Below are 16232 nucleotides of genomic sequence, written 5' to 3'. Positions count from 1 at the left end.
CACCACCTTAGCTTTACCTGGCAGGTTATGTTTCTTAAGTGCGTCAACCTGCGGTGAATACCTGTCTGGTATGTTAAGAATTCCATTTCAATACAGATGTGAGTGTGTAAAATAGGCATTTTCATATTTATTATCCCCCCCCCAAAAATCACTCAGTAACGCATTAAGTATGAGGATTCGGAATTCAGCAGTTAGTTGTGTGTTGTATGAAGCAGTACATGTGCGCTACAGTTTGTGCTAAAGTGAACTAGCAGGTTCCCTTTTTGAGCTACATAGCACTTCAATGACGGGTGTAAGCCTTTGAAGTTTTGCCTCTGCCATCCATCTTGAAGTCCCAGGCTTTATTTTCCTGCCATCCACTGCCAAGGCCAGCCCCGCAAAGCAGAAACTCCCCGATCGACTCCTCCCCACCATGTCTCCGATTGGTGAAACGACAACAGATTTCTCCCACATATCCCCAACTGACTCGCAATCTGTGTTTCGATGCCAATATTTTGGTTTAGGTTCACTATGAAACACTTTTAGTACCGTGTAAATAAATGAGACAAACGGAGGGCGAGAGGCAATCGATTTAGTGCTAAACTAATGTGCAATCGCTGTCTATTTTTAATGTGCAGGTGCAGGTTCCTCCTACTTGGTTTGTCTCCTAACCAAAGGATCTACTTTCCTCACAGGTGTCCACAGACGATGCTGTGACTTTTAGAATTAACACCGGAGGAGCAAAGGAGATATATTGAGGATACAAGAGTATATTGATCGTGCTCCTTCAAAGCCTGTGTTCATAGTTTGTGTTGGCTAATGGCTTTTAGACTTCCATTAGGCCTTTACAGGCTGCACTGGTTTAAGTAACAAGCAGAAGTCTTTGTTGCAATGCTTCAAGTGCGATGATAAGGTATCGGCCCGCCAGCTCCAAAAAGTGGCTTTACGGCGATCGTGCTGCGCTGTATGCAATTCCCATTAAAATTGCAGATGTGCCCAGATGTGTTTACTGTAAATGTCTTACACTGGCAGCATTACAAAGAGGCTGTTTACACAACACAATTTGTAACTGAAAACGGATAAAAATGCAAAAGTGGTGGCAAAGAAAAAACAACAGCACATTATCGTTTCCACCGTGAAAATAAGATATGCGTGTTTACAGTGTAATCGTGCTCAAATCCATCACGGCACAGTCACACCACTTCGGTAGTGTTCCCTCAACATCGCCATCTACAGGCCCGGCATTCAAACAGTATTACCGGATCATTTTGGTGGTATGTGACGCAAAGAAAAATTGTTCCTGTTTTTACTATGGTTGCTGTGCAAAGGTACCCTGAATAAGGGGGATAACTGGTTGGGTGTTGTTGAACTAGGGAGCCTTTTTGTTTTTAAGCTGGCGCCTGGTTCTACTTCCAAAACCATCTTGTTTTTATAAAGGTTGTGCCTTTCTTTTTTTTTGCATGGAAAGGCACTGTGGTTTTCACTGTTTCAGATCACTGTAATTATTGGGTTGGTCTGGCTTTCACGGCATGCACACGCTGGCATATGATATTCACAATGGCCACTTGAATCTACAGTATGTGACTGAGTTGACATAAACTGTATGCACATGCATACAATACACACATTTAGGCACATTTTAAAGAAAACATTTTTATTCAACTGATTCAATGGCATCTATCAAAGAATGGAATTTTTATTTAGTTTGAGACAGCTGAGTTTCAGTAGAATTTTCCCTGGCCAATGTTCATTCTAAATATTGGACCACAAAGACACAAGGGCAATGTGATGGTGTTACAATATGGCATGGAGTCTTCTCACTGTCCAGTCCAATTGTTCTGACATGATCACCTTGATGAACAATCTGATTGTTCCCATAGCTTCCTTTTCAGACATCTCTTTCCTGTAATGACATAACCAACGTGATAATGAATTTTCATTATGAGCGTTCAAGCTGGCATCTCTCGACTTTTCTATGTGACTGTCTTGTCTCCAGTGCGTGGCCCCATTTCGCCCAGAAAACTCCTCTTCTCCCCGGATATTGTCATACACTAGTTTCCCAACACTCCGCCTGTCTTTAATGCCACAGTGTCTCTGCAATCCATCAAAGTTCTGGGCTTAAATGCGTTGGTTACCATATTTTTCCACCAAGAGGACTGTCGCTTGCCGGGAAGGCCGCACGTCGTTTGTGTTTGCGTGCGTGTGTGCACTCATGCCATTTTTAGAAAAGTCGCTACGTGCGCTTTGCACTAGCACACGAGCCTTACGGAAGCCTCCTGGGTCCATTTCTTCTGTGGTTGGACCACATACCTCAGAATCATGCTTTAGTTGGAAAAGTGTCTGTTTAATTTTCCAGACATCATAACGAGTCAAAGTCGTCCACTGTCTACCCACTGGACAGTAAAAGGCTGCGCTGGCCTTGGACTCGCTCTCCCCAGTCTTCTCTGAGTCGCCGCCGGTTACAGTAAAAAATCAACACCTCACATACCCCAGACTGCGACTTTTCAACATACAGATCCAGTTTCTCCCATGTGCAATCTGCTCGTTCAGGCATTAGGAGGGGTGAGTACAGTGTTAAAATCACAGCTGACTTTGGAGCCCTCTAATTGTGGCTTCGGAGACCAGTGAATCCACTGGAAATGTTATGGTTCTCTCCATAGCGCAGTGGCAATTTTTTTTAGCCTGGTGTATGTGCTTGCTGAGATTTTCCAGTATTCTTGCTTCACCACCACTGCCATCTGGACATATATCAGCGGCACTCCGGGACAAATAGTGCACATATCTCCGGCGGCCTCTTTTGGATAGTTGCTCTCGTCTGACGACAGAGCAGGAAATACTAAAAGGCCGGAACAATGAGGTTGGACACGATCTAATATTTACTTTTTGATTACTCATGCCTACACGCTCCCCTTCGTCTTAAATCCCTCAGAGTAACTCTTTTGATGATGACTGGTTTTGATATTTGGGCTTGTGATCCCTTTTTGTTCTGAGATCAACAGTGCAACTGCCTCCAGAGCATTGTCATAACCTTCAGAAAACCAAATGGATATTTCTCGACAGAAGGCTTCAAGAAAATTGCAGAATGTATTCCAAAATACGTTCCTTTCTCAACGCTCAAGGCACAACACGTTAATTACACACTTGATGTCATTTCTTTTGTCTTCCGATATGTCACCCCGGTCCCAATATTGTGTGTTTGAGTATCTTGGAATGCTTTACACTGCTGATTTATGAACGTTTCCATTGATGGGCTTCCAGGATCTGCCCATAAACAGCATCTAAACGAGCAATAGTGGAGCTGGCACTCAATTCTAAACTATATTACCACCCAAGCGTGCGGGCCGCCTGCTGCGGTCCCCTTTGCCTGGCCCTCACTAGCTCCCACAACTCCTCGTAACCCCCCTCGCCACCAGGCCGGAGGTAGGAAATCAAACCAATTACTGTTGTATTTAAAGAAAATTGGAGCGCGGCCGGAAAAGTGCTGGCATTTCCAGAAACCGCAAAAAGAAAACTGCAGGGCCACTGTTTGGCAAAACGCAGAATGACTGGAGCAAAGTGGAATGGCACTTCTTAGGAAAAAACAACAACTATTGTTTGACAATTTACAGTAAAAGCAGTCTTTTTCCAAAATAATAAAACTACTAGAGCTGCAACTAGCAGTTATTTTAATAATAAAAGAATAGTCGATTAGTTTGTCGATTAATTAATTAATCAATCAGATAAAACAATATATGTTTTAGCCGTCCCTTTATTTCAAAACAGGACATTATTTAAAATTGACAGTGCAGAAAATGCACAAACAACTAAATGATGATTCAGTTACTAGTTTGGTCCGTACCATGTCAGAAAATAGGCAACAATTTTTGTCCATTTTTTTTTCCCAAAGTTAAAGCAGATATTTGCAAACATCTTATTTCATTCTAACACAAAGATAATCGGTCTGCTTTCCTGGAGGACAACAGAAATGGGCAAATATTAATTGTTGAGAAGCTGACATTCCGAGAATTTGGACAATTTTAAATCAAAGAAGGTCTCAAATGATTAATCGATGATCAAAATAATTATTGATTAATTAGTTGTCGATTAATCGTTGCACCTCTAAAAACCGCACCAGGAGATGGAAAAAAATAAATGACAAAACGTAACAGTTTCAAATTAATCATCATTATATGTTGTATAGGCGGCACGGTGGTCGACTGGTTAGCGCGTTCGCCTCACAGCTCAGAGGAAAAAAAAAAAAAAAGAAATAAATCAACAACAACAAAAGACGTTGCCAGGGTTTAGGTGTAAGGGCAGCCCTGCCAAGACATTCCAGTACAATGTACAATATACAGTACATATATGTGTATATTTGTTTGCAATGGTCCACTTTAGTTGTTTTTGGCCACGTCACTCACTCTCTGTGCACAGACACGTAATATTAGTAAATAGTAGAAATCTGAAAGAGTGGTGAGCACATATGCCTCACAGTTGTCATGTGCCGCGTTTGAATTTTGGCTCAGGCCCCCCTGTGTGGCGTGTGCATGTTCTCCCTCTGTGTGTGTTGGTTTTCTCCGTGTACTCTGACTTCCTCCCACATTCCAAAACATTTCTTATTTGAAGACTATGACTTGTCCATTGGTGTGAATTGGAGCCTAAAACTGGTGACCAGCCTATGACCTGCCTCTTGCCCTAAGCCAGCTGGGATAGATTCCAGCTCAGCGGAAACTAGGGCTGGTCGATATATTGTCCTCACCCTCTAAATATGAACTTTCAAAATATTAATATTGAAAATTAAAATGATATCTATCAACAATTTGGACTTTCCAAGCTTGCGCTGCATGTAGAGCACAGGCCAACCAATGACATAATTACCTCCTTTCAAGTTTGGCGTTGATCGAAAGCTAAAGTCAGCCAATGAAAATCATCCGACAATTCGAATTCTCCAACAAGCGTCGAACAACTAAAACTGAGTAAGGACTAACATATAGTCCGTGTTTGTCCATCATTGCGCCATTGACTCCTCTAAGTCTGCTTGTACACGTGAGCAGAGGTTATTGGCCGCCGAGGGAAGTAAATAAAACTGCGTTAACTGAGTTATTTTTTAAAATTCTTTCAATAATTGTTAACGCTTTAGCTTTGACAGTCCTAATAGTAATGAAATAAATCTGTGGTCGGACAATCATGTTACAAGCTAAGGTAATAACAATAAGTGGTATTTTCCACGCCCGGATTTGATATATTCACCCTACTTTACCTCTCCCTGGTCACACTCTGATCCGCCTCCTTGCTGTCATCTCTTAGGAAAACCCCTTCATTACCAGGCCTTGAATGTAGCGTCTTCATTTTCCATCCCCCCACAAGCCCTCTTTGTTCCGTGGCTGATCTGGCTGTAAGATCTCAACACTTAAAAGGAATTATTCCAAAATATGAATGCTCCCTGTAGGACATCTCTAGACAAATGTTCTTCCTTCATCGTTCTCCATGCCTTAAGGGCACAAATCAAGGGGAAAGAAATGAAGGTGTCTGGTGTCTACAGGCCAAGAATCCTGACTCGTTTCAATAGATTTTGAGGCACATACACACACACACACACACCCACACCCACACACATACACACACACAAACACACACACACAGTTAGGGTTAGGTCAGTGGTCCACAACCACCGGGCCGCGAAGCGGTACAGGGGCCTCAGGCCACTTTGGACCGGGCCCTGGCGGGCCGCACATGGAGTTAAAAGAAAAAAAATGTACAGTACTTCCGGTTTATTTATTATCCGAGGCTAAAACATATTTTATTTTGAAAAGTGACCGGTTTCTCTCCGCTACATCCATCAATGATTGCAATATGTGCAGTTAATACAGACTTCAAAACTGATTAGTCAACAAATGTAAGTGCATTGACAGCGTCATACTTGGTGGCTAACTGCTTTGATAAGGTGAAAAAGTCATTCAATATTGACAAAAAGAACAACTGAAAAAAGGTTGGGGCCCACAGTTTTGTAATTTTTTTTATTTATTAATTTATCGGAAAATTATTCTTTATTAATTACAAATATCTCTTTGTTTCTCTGTGTAACCTATGCCTGCAATGTAAAGTGAGGGACAGAACTGCTCTTTCATTTTGTGGGAAAAGGTACAATCAACCTCTACGCCGGTTGCCATTCATACAACAGAAGCAGTCAAGGCTTCCTGCAAGTAGGTCAGCTTTGTGTTCAACTAAATCAGCCCAGATGACAAGTCAATCTGTGAGTTAATTGAGACGAGCTCATCATCATACCTGTAGTCATTCTTTTTGTGACATTTTTGTTTGGTGGTGTGCCGTTAGATTTTTTTTTTCTCATGAAAATGGCTCAGTTGGAAATTGGATTAAAGCATTTTAATACCACTGAACCTCAATTCAATGAAGTAGCCTACATAAACATTGCTGTATTGCTCTTAAAACCAAACTAACTAGTCAGGTTGGTCTAGTGTGAATAAATATAACTATAATGACAAACATTATTATAATACAACCCCTCTATCCTACTGATTCTGCGATTGTTATTTACAATGGGAGATTGAATATCTTTAAGTGCAACTCTGTGTGTTTTTTTTTTTTTTTTTAAATAAATGATTTTGGCCTTATTGCTTCCATGTAGCTCAATAAGGACAGCAAAACATTTGAAACGTATCTCAGTACAATGCACTTCAGTTGTACACCCGTGCAAAATACAACCCTGATAAACATATTGACACACACGCACGTGCACACGCGCGCACACACATATACACTTCCACAATACTTTGCCTTTGTCTGTGCAGGTGCAGGCACATTGTACAATGCACATGAAACACAACTGTTTATGCGCACGCACACACGCGCTATAAAGAGTGTAAAATGATCTCCCATTAAGGATGAAAACAAACCAGTGAGTGGGAGGTGTCCCCTGAGGTAGTGAATATAGTGGAATCATGGAACCATGGGAACTGGTTTGCAGGGGCCCGTGGCCAGTCGTGGCCAGACATGGGGGTGTGGAACACTGCCACACACACACTTGCACACGACATACTGGGGAGAGAATCACACTAATCACTTTTTAGCACTCTGGACAAAAATGGCAAAAGACTCTTCGGGCCGCAGCACTTCACTGCTGCAATTGAAAATAAAATTACGCAGCACCCGTCAGTGATGGGCTCTTAGTATTATCATCACTTTTCTCTCCCACAGAGAGCCCCCTGAGGACACTGTAGTTGCACTGATTTCTTTACCATAACATAAGCCAAGCTTGTGACTGATTTTTTTGTAATGTTGTCCGCCAGTCTGCCCTTTGATAAATGATTCATTTCAGAAACTGCAGAAGGTAAAGTAGCATTTGCCTTTGCAACTTGGGAACAAAGCAGTGGAAAAATAAATGGAGGAACAATACAAGGCGATGGCCGCTCACATTCCCCGATGACTTAAAACAGACTTTAACAATCATCTTCATTTTGCTTGCGCACTTGATGAAAACAGCGAGGGAGATAGACGGATAGAAAGCTTGTTTGTGTGAACGACAATTTAGCGTGTTCCCCTGGCCCGAGCAGGAAGTGAGTAGAGACCTGCTCCACTGGGATCTCATTTTGTATGTTTTCCCCCTCACCATTTCACTGAAGACACTGAAGAAAAAAAAAAAGCCTGGCACAGAGCTGCAGCGCGTGGCGTTGGGCTCTGTGCGTATGCGTGTGGATGCTAATTTCCTGTTTTATAGAGGAAGCAGCATGCACATGCACAGATCGTTATTCTGATTTTCTGTGTGAGAAAAGAGCAAAGAGAGAATTTTTTTTGGTGTCATTTCTCATGAACGTGCATGGGAAACAACTCACATACTTTCTGGGAAGCTGACCCACTCTTTTAGTAAAACCATATTTTGGTCCACTTGCAAATCCAACGTCTTCAGTTTTAAGTCCAGTTAACGCAAATCCAATAAAATTACAAGTTCTTCAGCTTAACAGAATTTTGGTTCACCCCAATTTAATTAATTGAATGAAAGGCTAATTGGTTGGAGACGCTTGTGGTCATTTTTGCACCAAGACAAGCTTAAATGCATTCAGACATTTTTTTTGTGGTTTTAGTCAGCGTTGCCTTCAGAGGTCTCAGCCACTGGCCCACCATAGTGTGGTCTGTGGAGTTCTATTAAGGCGCTTCTGCTTTTGACTGACTGGCTTCCTAGAAATCAATGAGAGGACAAATGAGTCAGCGTTATGCATTTATTTTCAACAAAGCGAACATGTATGAGCATGCGGCGAGAATGACCTCACACTTAAGATACGTCTATATTAACATGGGTATCATGAAAATTTGGCATTTGCCCTTGAATTTAGGCCACCAACACATCAATATGTAGTTTTCAATATATGTAATCAAGTGATATTCAAGAGCAAATACTACACTATTTGAAATTGTTTTTAATAGAGCCTTTTGGGGAAATGACTTTCTTTAGACAGGCAGCATGGTGTAGTAGTGGTTAATATGTCTGCCTCACAGTTGAAAGGTTTGAAGCTCATCTGCGGCCTTCCTGCGTGAAGTTGCATGTACACGCATGTGTTTTCTCTGGGTTTGCCGGCTTTCTTCCACCCAAAAAATAAATGAAAAAAACACGCATGTTAAGTTAACCAAGGGCTACTCAGAGTCCATAGGTGCGAATTTGAGTCTGAATGCTTGTTTGTGTGTACGGGCCCTGCAATTAACCACTACCAAGGAGGATCCGATTTGTTAAGATTTGCACTTTAACAAAAATATATGTAGCATCTCTCAGAATTGACCCGAATGCGATTCTTTGTTTTCGCGAGTGCCCCTTGTCAGTGATCCTCTGGGTCCAATGAGTGCAAAATCCATGGAGAAGAGTTCCACTGTGGGAACTAGGCATTGCCCGCTGCATTGTTGTACCGAGTGGTCTCTGTAGACCCAACATTGATGAGAAACTACCTTCGCTGGGATCTCCACTTAGAGAACCATGCTTCTTTCTCTCCTTCCGTTTCCCGCTTGCAGTGCTCGAAACAGCACCAGGCGTCAGTGTGAGAACAGTTGCATCACAGCTCTGGTGGTTTCTCAGCCCCTGGCCCCTGTGTTTCATGATCAATCTGTGGGAATCTCGGTTTTGGACGGCAGCCTGTGTTCCCACCACTGGTCCGGTTAGAAAATAGACTTCTGGTCATGTACCATGCATCCAATTTGAGCCGGCTGTAACCTGTTTCTTCTCATGGGTTCGTTTGGGGTAGGAGAGGTCAGCAGGCAACGTAGAGGCCTAAATGGATTTTGTAAGAAGGTAACACAGTGGTAACACAGTCAAAGTTGGATGCATGAGAAACGAGACGGCTTTACCAAGTCACTGCTCATTCCTAAATGCTTGCTCATATTTTTAATTACTTTTCCCCAAAGGACATTGAGTGATTGAGTTTCAAACGATGGGACGGTAGACTGTAAAAAAAAAAAAAGTACAGATATCGTGATGCTTATTTGAGTTGAATATTGAATCCATCATCTCATTCGACTTTTCACTACTAGCTCATCCAGACAGGAGTCCTTCTGGCCAAGCAAATGTTTCCACGCTTCCTGGGCAGTTACAATATTCGGAAGAACAGCATAAGCAGCAACAGAGAAGGGCTATAAAAAGAAAGTCGTGTGTAGTTCTACCTCCAGATGAGAGCTCTCCTCTGCTCCCCACATGTGGACGAGAGAGCCCGCTCTCACAGTGCATCCAAAGACAGCTGGAAAATCCCCCTGAGCCCCGTCTAATTGAAAGCTTATCATCTTCTCTTTGTGCTTGGTGAGCAGCGTTTGCGTCAGGGACGGACGGGGTGTGGGTGCGGCGGGGGTGGGCGACGATTGGCAAGGAAGAAGCCGAGGCTGCCACGGGGACGGCGCCCACAGAACGTTGTCGGGAGCCTCGAAAAGGACTGTCATCTGTCAGACAATGGGAAGTGGACTGTCAGGACTCTGGAGCAGTGTGAGATCTGTCAGCAGTGGACTGTGTGTGTGTGTGCGCGCACACAAGGGTGCGTGTGTGTGGGGTGTGTGTGTGCATGTGTCAGGCCTATAGAGACATTGTTGGCAAAGCAACAAAGCTTCTGGATGCACATACTCAGCCTTGATATACACTGTATTCAATTTGCGCACGCGAAGCATCTCAGTGTATGTGCTGTTACACATAAGCAACACACACACACGCACATCCCCACACACACACACACACGCACACACAAACAAAGCCTGTTGTAAAAAAGGACAATGCTGAATGGGAAGAATAGAAGGTAAGAGATGGAAAAATGTACATACCGGTATATACTATTTAGTTCACAAAAATTAATGAAGATTAAACTGAAACTTTACCCTTATTAATGTATCAATCTAAAATGTCATACCATACCCTCCCACATCCAAACCAATTCATACCACTTCCAGTGCAATACTTTCCCGTGCCTTTTTTCTGCCGCGGACCAGTTCGTACAAGTACATAACTTTCAGGGTGGGGGTGGGGGCATATGGGGATGAGGCGGTTGTCTCACTAATAAAATGCTACAACAACATGACGCTACTGTGCATTTTTATGTACCTTAATATGGTCACAATGGTAAAACAACAGACGCCACAGAACAAATATGAAATGTACGAACAAGCAACATAAAAACTGGAGTATTTTGTAGATATAGCAATATATGTAAAGCCACATTTCTATTTTTTTTTTTCACTTATTTACTATATTAGCCTCTCAAAATGCATACCTTTTCCCTTTGCATGCAAAGTATGTCCTTGTGTGGGACGTCTTTCGATCATAAAAATCTCTAGCAGCATATACATTTAAATGACCCAGAAGTGGTTGTTTCCTCTTAAGATAAGCTTGCGTTATTTTGCAATCTTTAAATAATGTTTATATATATATATATATATATATATATATATATATATATATATATATATATATATATATATTTTTTTTTAGGGATAGTCTGGCGCATAATGGACGCTCAATTGTTTGTAAAATGCCCAGCTCTGATAAAACATACACATTTAAAAACTCTACAAACAACCTCAAACATCCATTTGGAAATTGAGCCACTGCTCTGAATGAAATCTGTCAGGTTAGAATTAGATTCGCCCTTGGTGCCGCTGTCTTGACAGCAGAGGCATTTTATAATGCCTTTGAAATTGCGCTTGATTGGCTGTCACACTAATGGTAAAGAGGAGGCTGGTAATCAAAGAGGTTCGCTGGAAAAAATGATATGGAGGTGGTGCCATGCATGCAATGTGTGCAAATAAAGAAGATAAATGCTGTCGAATTAGCTTGAGATTGAATGTGCAGGCATAGATTGTGCTCTATTAACCTCAACCTTAATGATGTTTTGGTTCATGCTCAACCAACGTTAGAATGTCTGTTTCTGCACAAGAATTCTACCCCCTGTCATCATGTTTAACATTTTTCTTGAAACACCTTCCTGTATTCAATTATATGAGGCCTCACAATCCAGACATGGCAGCATTGAGTTTCAATATTTTAGCCATTGGTGCATGGTATTGTTTTAAGAGCTAAGAAAATAATATTGAAGAATGTGTCCTTTAGGACTGATCCAAAAAACAAACTTGGGTGGGATTTTCCTCAAAGTGGGCCGTGATCACTTGTCATAATACTCCCAAAATTTCACTCCCTCTCATATACATATATACATATATACATATATATATATATATATATATATATACATATATATATATATATATATATATATATATATATATATATATATATATATATATATATATATATATATATATATATATATATATATAGGGAGAGAGAGATGCTGAAAAGAAACCAGTCTGAAAAAGAAACTATAACACGTTTGTTTTAATTACAATTATTAAAAACTACATTATCTGCAAACTTTACAAGCACTCATACAGAAACATGAATGATATTAATACATACAGGGATTCTTTAAATTAACATCAGATGTACATGCTTTGAGCATAAAAACCGAGAAAGCAAGTTAAGGTTTTTGGTACATTGGAAGAAAATGGGAATTCTTTTGAAAAGAAACAAACAAGTACTAATGTGTCCGTTAATCCAATATACATTAAAATACAATTCACTTGTACAATTTGGCTTCCTAGTTTTACATTGACAATGACAAGACTTTTACCACATATTTTGTACATTTATAAAAAACGTTTTTTCATTTTTTTGTGTTTTTTTGTTTTTTGGGTTTCGATAGCTGCATACGTTTTTTTGCTATAATAAAAGTCTTCAACCACATTGAAAAGCGGAAGTCGTGAGTGTGCTTTTTCTCTGTAGCACAAGTAGACAGGAATGAGACATAGTACGAGGAATAAGGCTGTGAATACCAGCCCACGGTGTACCCCACCTCTTGCGCACAGTCCGATGGGATAGGCTTTACCTTACCCGTGGCCCTGAGGACAAGCGCTCTCGAAATTGGATGGATGGTCGAGGAATAAGGCCTATATGATTGCATAACTTGGAGCAAATTCTTTTTTTTTTTTTTTTTGTCATGACTCATGTTATGGAAGCTCTTCTCTTAGCTTGATACCTGATACAAAGAAGATGATCCTGTGTGGGCGTATGAAGTAAAGCCAGAGTCAAGAGCCCCTGGCACCAGTGATCTGTCAATTAGTCCAAAAGCAACACTGAGGGCATAAGGGCTTCAAAGTTCTTACAGATTATCCAGAACAAAGGGCCTGTGACCAGTTAACAGTTTTTTTTCTTTGGCATAATTGCCTTTGGTGTTGGTAAGAAGACACCACTGTGACCCCACCCCAGCCATAGCTCTCTCTTTTTCCTACTTCAGCGATTGGATCGCAAAGGTAACTACGGGGGGAGTGTGAACGCACTCACACACATCTGTGATGCCTGTGATCCATGTATGTGCATGGACGTTAAATCGGGAGCTGTGCAAGGGGTGGGTTTAAGGGGAGGGAATTATAATCGGATAGTGCAAAAATTAAGAAAATGGCTTATTAAGCGCAAGAAAGGCAAATTTGGGAAAATTAAAAGACAAAAGGCTTTAGCTATCCATCTCACTAACAAAGTCTGTTGGGCGTGGTTCATACAGAATAAAGATTTTTAGTGCATCAAAGCTACATTGGAAGACAAAATAATAACGTTAAAGCTTCAGTTTTTTCTCATAATTTAGTTGCAATATATTACACGAATTCCAAATGTATACTTAACAACAAAACATGATATTCATATACTGTAAAAAAAAAAAGTATATTAATATATATATGGAAGAGGAACAACAAAGAGAAATGCTTTAAGGATGTGGGGGTATATGCACACATGTTCTCAGAATTTGGCTCAAATAAATATCAAAAAGTAAACCGTATCATCCAGTTTCAAAACACCAGACTTTTTTTCTTTCTTGGAAAAAATAGGCACAGATTAAGGGTTTATTCCTGCAGGACTAAGAAGGTCAGACTATCCTCGGTACATTCCTCCAAATATTGTCCACCATCCTTCCCAAACTTGATTCACTGGTGTCACAGCAGAGGACGTCCGTTGTGCTGAAGGCAACCTGCATACAGCATCACCAAGGCCAAGGTGTCCATTTGGATAATAAATTAGGACGAGTTGAGCATTATGAAGATGCTTAGGATGCAACCAGGGGGAGTATTTTCAAAGATATATTTGACATCATGTGTTTTTGCATAATTCCACATGGGAAGCTTAGAAAGACTGATTTCTACAGCAGTGCAGCCAAGCCTTGGAGGGATGTTTGAGTCACTCATGGGGCAAACATTCAGTCTGGTTGCTCTCCTCCACCCTCATGAGGGCTGCCTCAGTCTAAAGAGTCTGTCCACCGTCTGCTGTCAACTGTATGGCTTCTCTCAGCTCAAATGGCTTTTTTATAGGCTTAAAGGGTACATATCTTAGCACAGTGCAAGAATTCACGCAGAGTTTACAAAATACGTGGACGTTTCGTCAGCGTCAAATGCAGAAAGTCTTGATAAGCGAGTGCCGCGGAAATAAAAGACAAACATGCATCATGTATCTCTTTTTTTTTTTTTGGGGGGGGTTTCTTTTCTTTCAGTGTTCGGGATTTTGTTCATCATTCTCTTCACTTTTCCACCCTTCCTGCATCATCGGATTCGAGGCGTCTGCCAGTCAGTAAGGCCTCCAGACAGATTCATCCAGACGGCCCGAGGCGCTCATGGCCGTGGGGGAGTTGCTGTGGCTGCCGTCAGCCTCCACGCCGTCGCTCTGGGTGTTCAAGCCCGGGTTCATCAGGCTGTTGGCGCCACCGGTGCCTGAGGCCCCTGAGCAGGAGAGGAGACGGGTGGGGGAGCGCTCGCCCCCGGCGTTTGCAACCATGGAGAACTGGTAGGACCCAGATCCTGTGCCGTAATACAAGTAGGAGTTGGATTGGAAGTTCTGGCTCTGGTTGTTTGAGTAAGGAGGCGGCAGGTAGGTGTGGTATCGAGATGGAGCCGACATGCTGAGGCCACTGATGCCAGTGCTGGAAGTGTTGGTGGAGTAAGGGAAGGCCCCCGGGTAATGAATGCGGGGGTCTGAGAAGCGAGGGTCAGTCAGTGGAGACGGGAAGGTGGTCCTCTGCTGGAATAGATCGGTTGTCCCTGTTGGCAGAAACAAACGTGGGAGGGTCAACAAAGCATTTACAAAAGAGAGAAACAAACTGTTTGCGTAGCATTTTCGTACATGAGTGTTTAAAAAGGGATTTTTGCCTTTGGTTCTCACAGACAAAGGGACGTCGCAGGAAACTCTAGCCAGGTTTAAGACTTTGTAAAACTGCATCTTCAGCGTTTGTTTAGCTTTTTAACTTTACAGTGTGCTTTTAGCCAGTTAAAACCTTATTTAGTACGGATAGACCGATTATCGGCCGGGCCGATTATCGGCACCGATATTTGGCTTTTTTGATGAAGATCGGCATCTGCCTTTTGTATAACCCTGCTGGCCGATAATGAATCTGATAATAAATTTAAAACCGTGGAAATTCATTTTGAAATTTTCATTTACTGTACATGGAGCTATTGTTTAAGTTTTCCTTCATGCTTTTTGAGACATGCTGACAATCCTGGGTGCTCCCTGAACTTTTTGTCAAAAATTTCTTGTAATAATGATTTTCAAAAAATCACCATTATGCCAATCTGACACATTGTTCAATAAACATGCTTAAAGACGTTACAACAAAGTTAAGAGTCAAATTTTCTTCAGATTTTGATGCCAATATTTTCCTTTTCACTGAAAATGAATATCGGTTATCTGCCTCCTTGACTACTAATAATCGGTATCGTATCGGTCCTGAAAAAAGCATATCAGTCTATCTCTACTAATTTGGTTATCGTCCTACATATATATACATACATATATATACATACATATACTGTATATAAATTCTAGTCTATCAGTATAATCAGGAACAGAGGCAGTTGGGAGTATAACCAGTTTAGTTGCTTATTCAGGCTTTTGCTTGACTAAATAGCGCTTGAAAACTGGCTTGGGGACGGATTTTTATCTACCATTGAGTGGGTGTAGATTTTTTTTTTTTTACTTCAAAGAGACTCAAATGAAATATGTCTAACATGCATCGATGTGTGGACTTATCCCTAGTCTACATCTTTAAAATCTAAACAATTTGGAATTTGACCTAAAATTGGAAGAAAAGATGTTTGAAGAAGATTCTCAAAGGAGACAAAGTGCCTTGGCATCAGCTGCTCTCCTTCATTCCACCGCCTCGCAGTTTGTATTGGGTCGCCCACCATCTCCCCTCCCATTTTAAAGGGTGACGCTACAGACAAACAAGATGTGGCTTGTTACACACACATCGATGCTAACTTGAGGCCCTGATATTTGACTGGCTCCAGGCACTGGAAACCCACACTACGCCGCTCATGCTAAAACATTAACCAGGCTTGTTGAAATATCTAAAGGTTTTGTGCGGGCAAAATTTACCCAGAAAAGTATTCATTCGTTATTAGTATATGCGATACAAGGATCAAATTGCGTTTCTCTTGCAACCATTGTCTTGTGATTTTCAAGGGTCTACTTTATGGCCCTCAATTACAGATGTTTTCTTAGCAATGGTCTTAATAATCGTTTTCTTCATCTTCCCACAACCCCATGAAGATGACTAAACACAAGAGACCTCGTCACCACAGCCCACCTTTTGCTCTTGTAAAAACAACAGGAACATCAAAGATTCTAAAAACACAGAAACATCAAGGATCCTGTCTTTGTCAGAGCAATGAAAAGAAGCTTTGTCAGCCCTGACGGGTGCTTT

General features: G+C 41.4%; 1 protein-coding gene across 3 annotated transcripts in view; it reads right to left on the bottom strand.

Moving 5' to 3' along the window:
- Positions 1 to 11809: 11809 nt before the first annotated feature.
- runx3 (RUNX family transcription factor 3) overlaps positions 11810 to 16232 on the bottom strand; it is a 59173-nt gene continuing 54750 nt past the window's right edge. For all 3 annotated transcript variants that reach the window (XM_086049609.1, XM_086049610.1, XM_086049611.1), the window contains one exon: positions 11810 to 14568. In XM_086049609.1, coding sequence (XP_085905735.1) covers positions 14099 to 14568 — 470 coding nt within the window. In that variant the 3' untranslated portion in view covers positions 11810 to 14098. The remainder of the gene's footprint in view (positions 14569 to 16232) is intronic.

Source organism: Filicampus tigris, chromosome 13, assembly GCF_054856515.1.
Source record: "Filicampus tigris isolate MCC_2025a chromosome 13, RoL_Ftig_1.0, whole genome shotgun sequence".
In the NCBI taxonomy this organism is placed as follows: Eukaryota; Metazoa; Chordata; class Actinopteri; order Syngnathiformes; family Syngnathidae; genus Filicampus; species Filicampus tigris.
The sequence above is the reverse complement of the archived record's forward strand: the minus strand, read 5'-3'. Positions and strand labels throughout refer to the sequence as shown.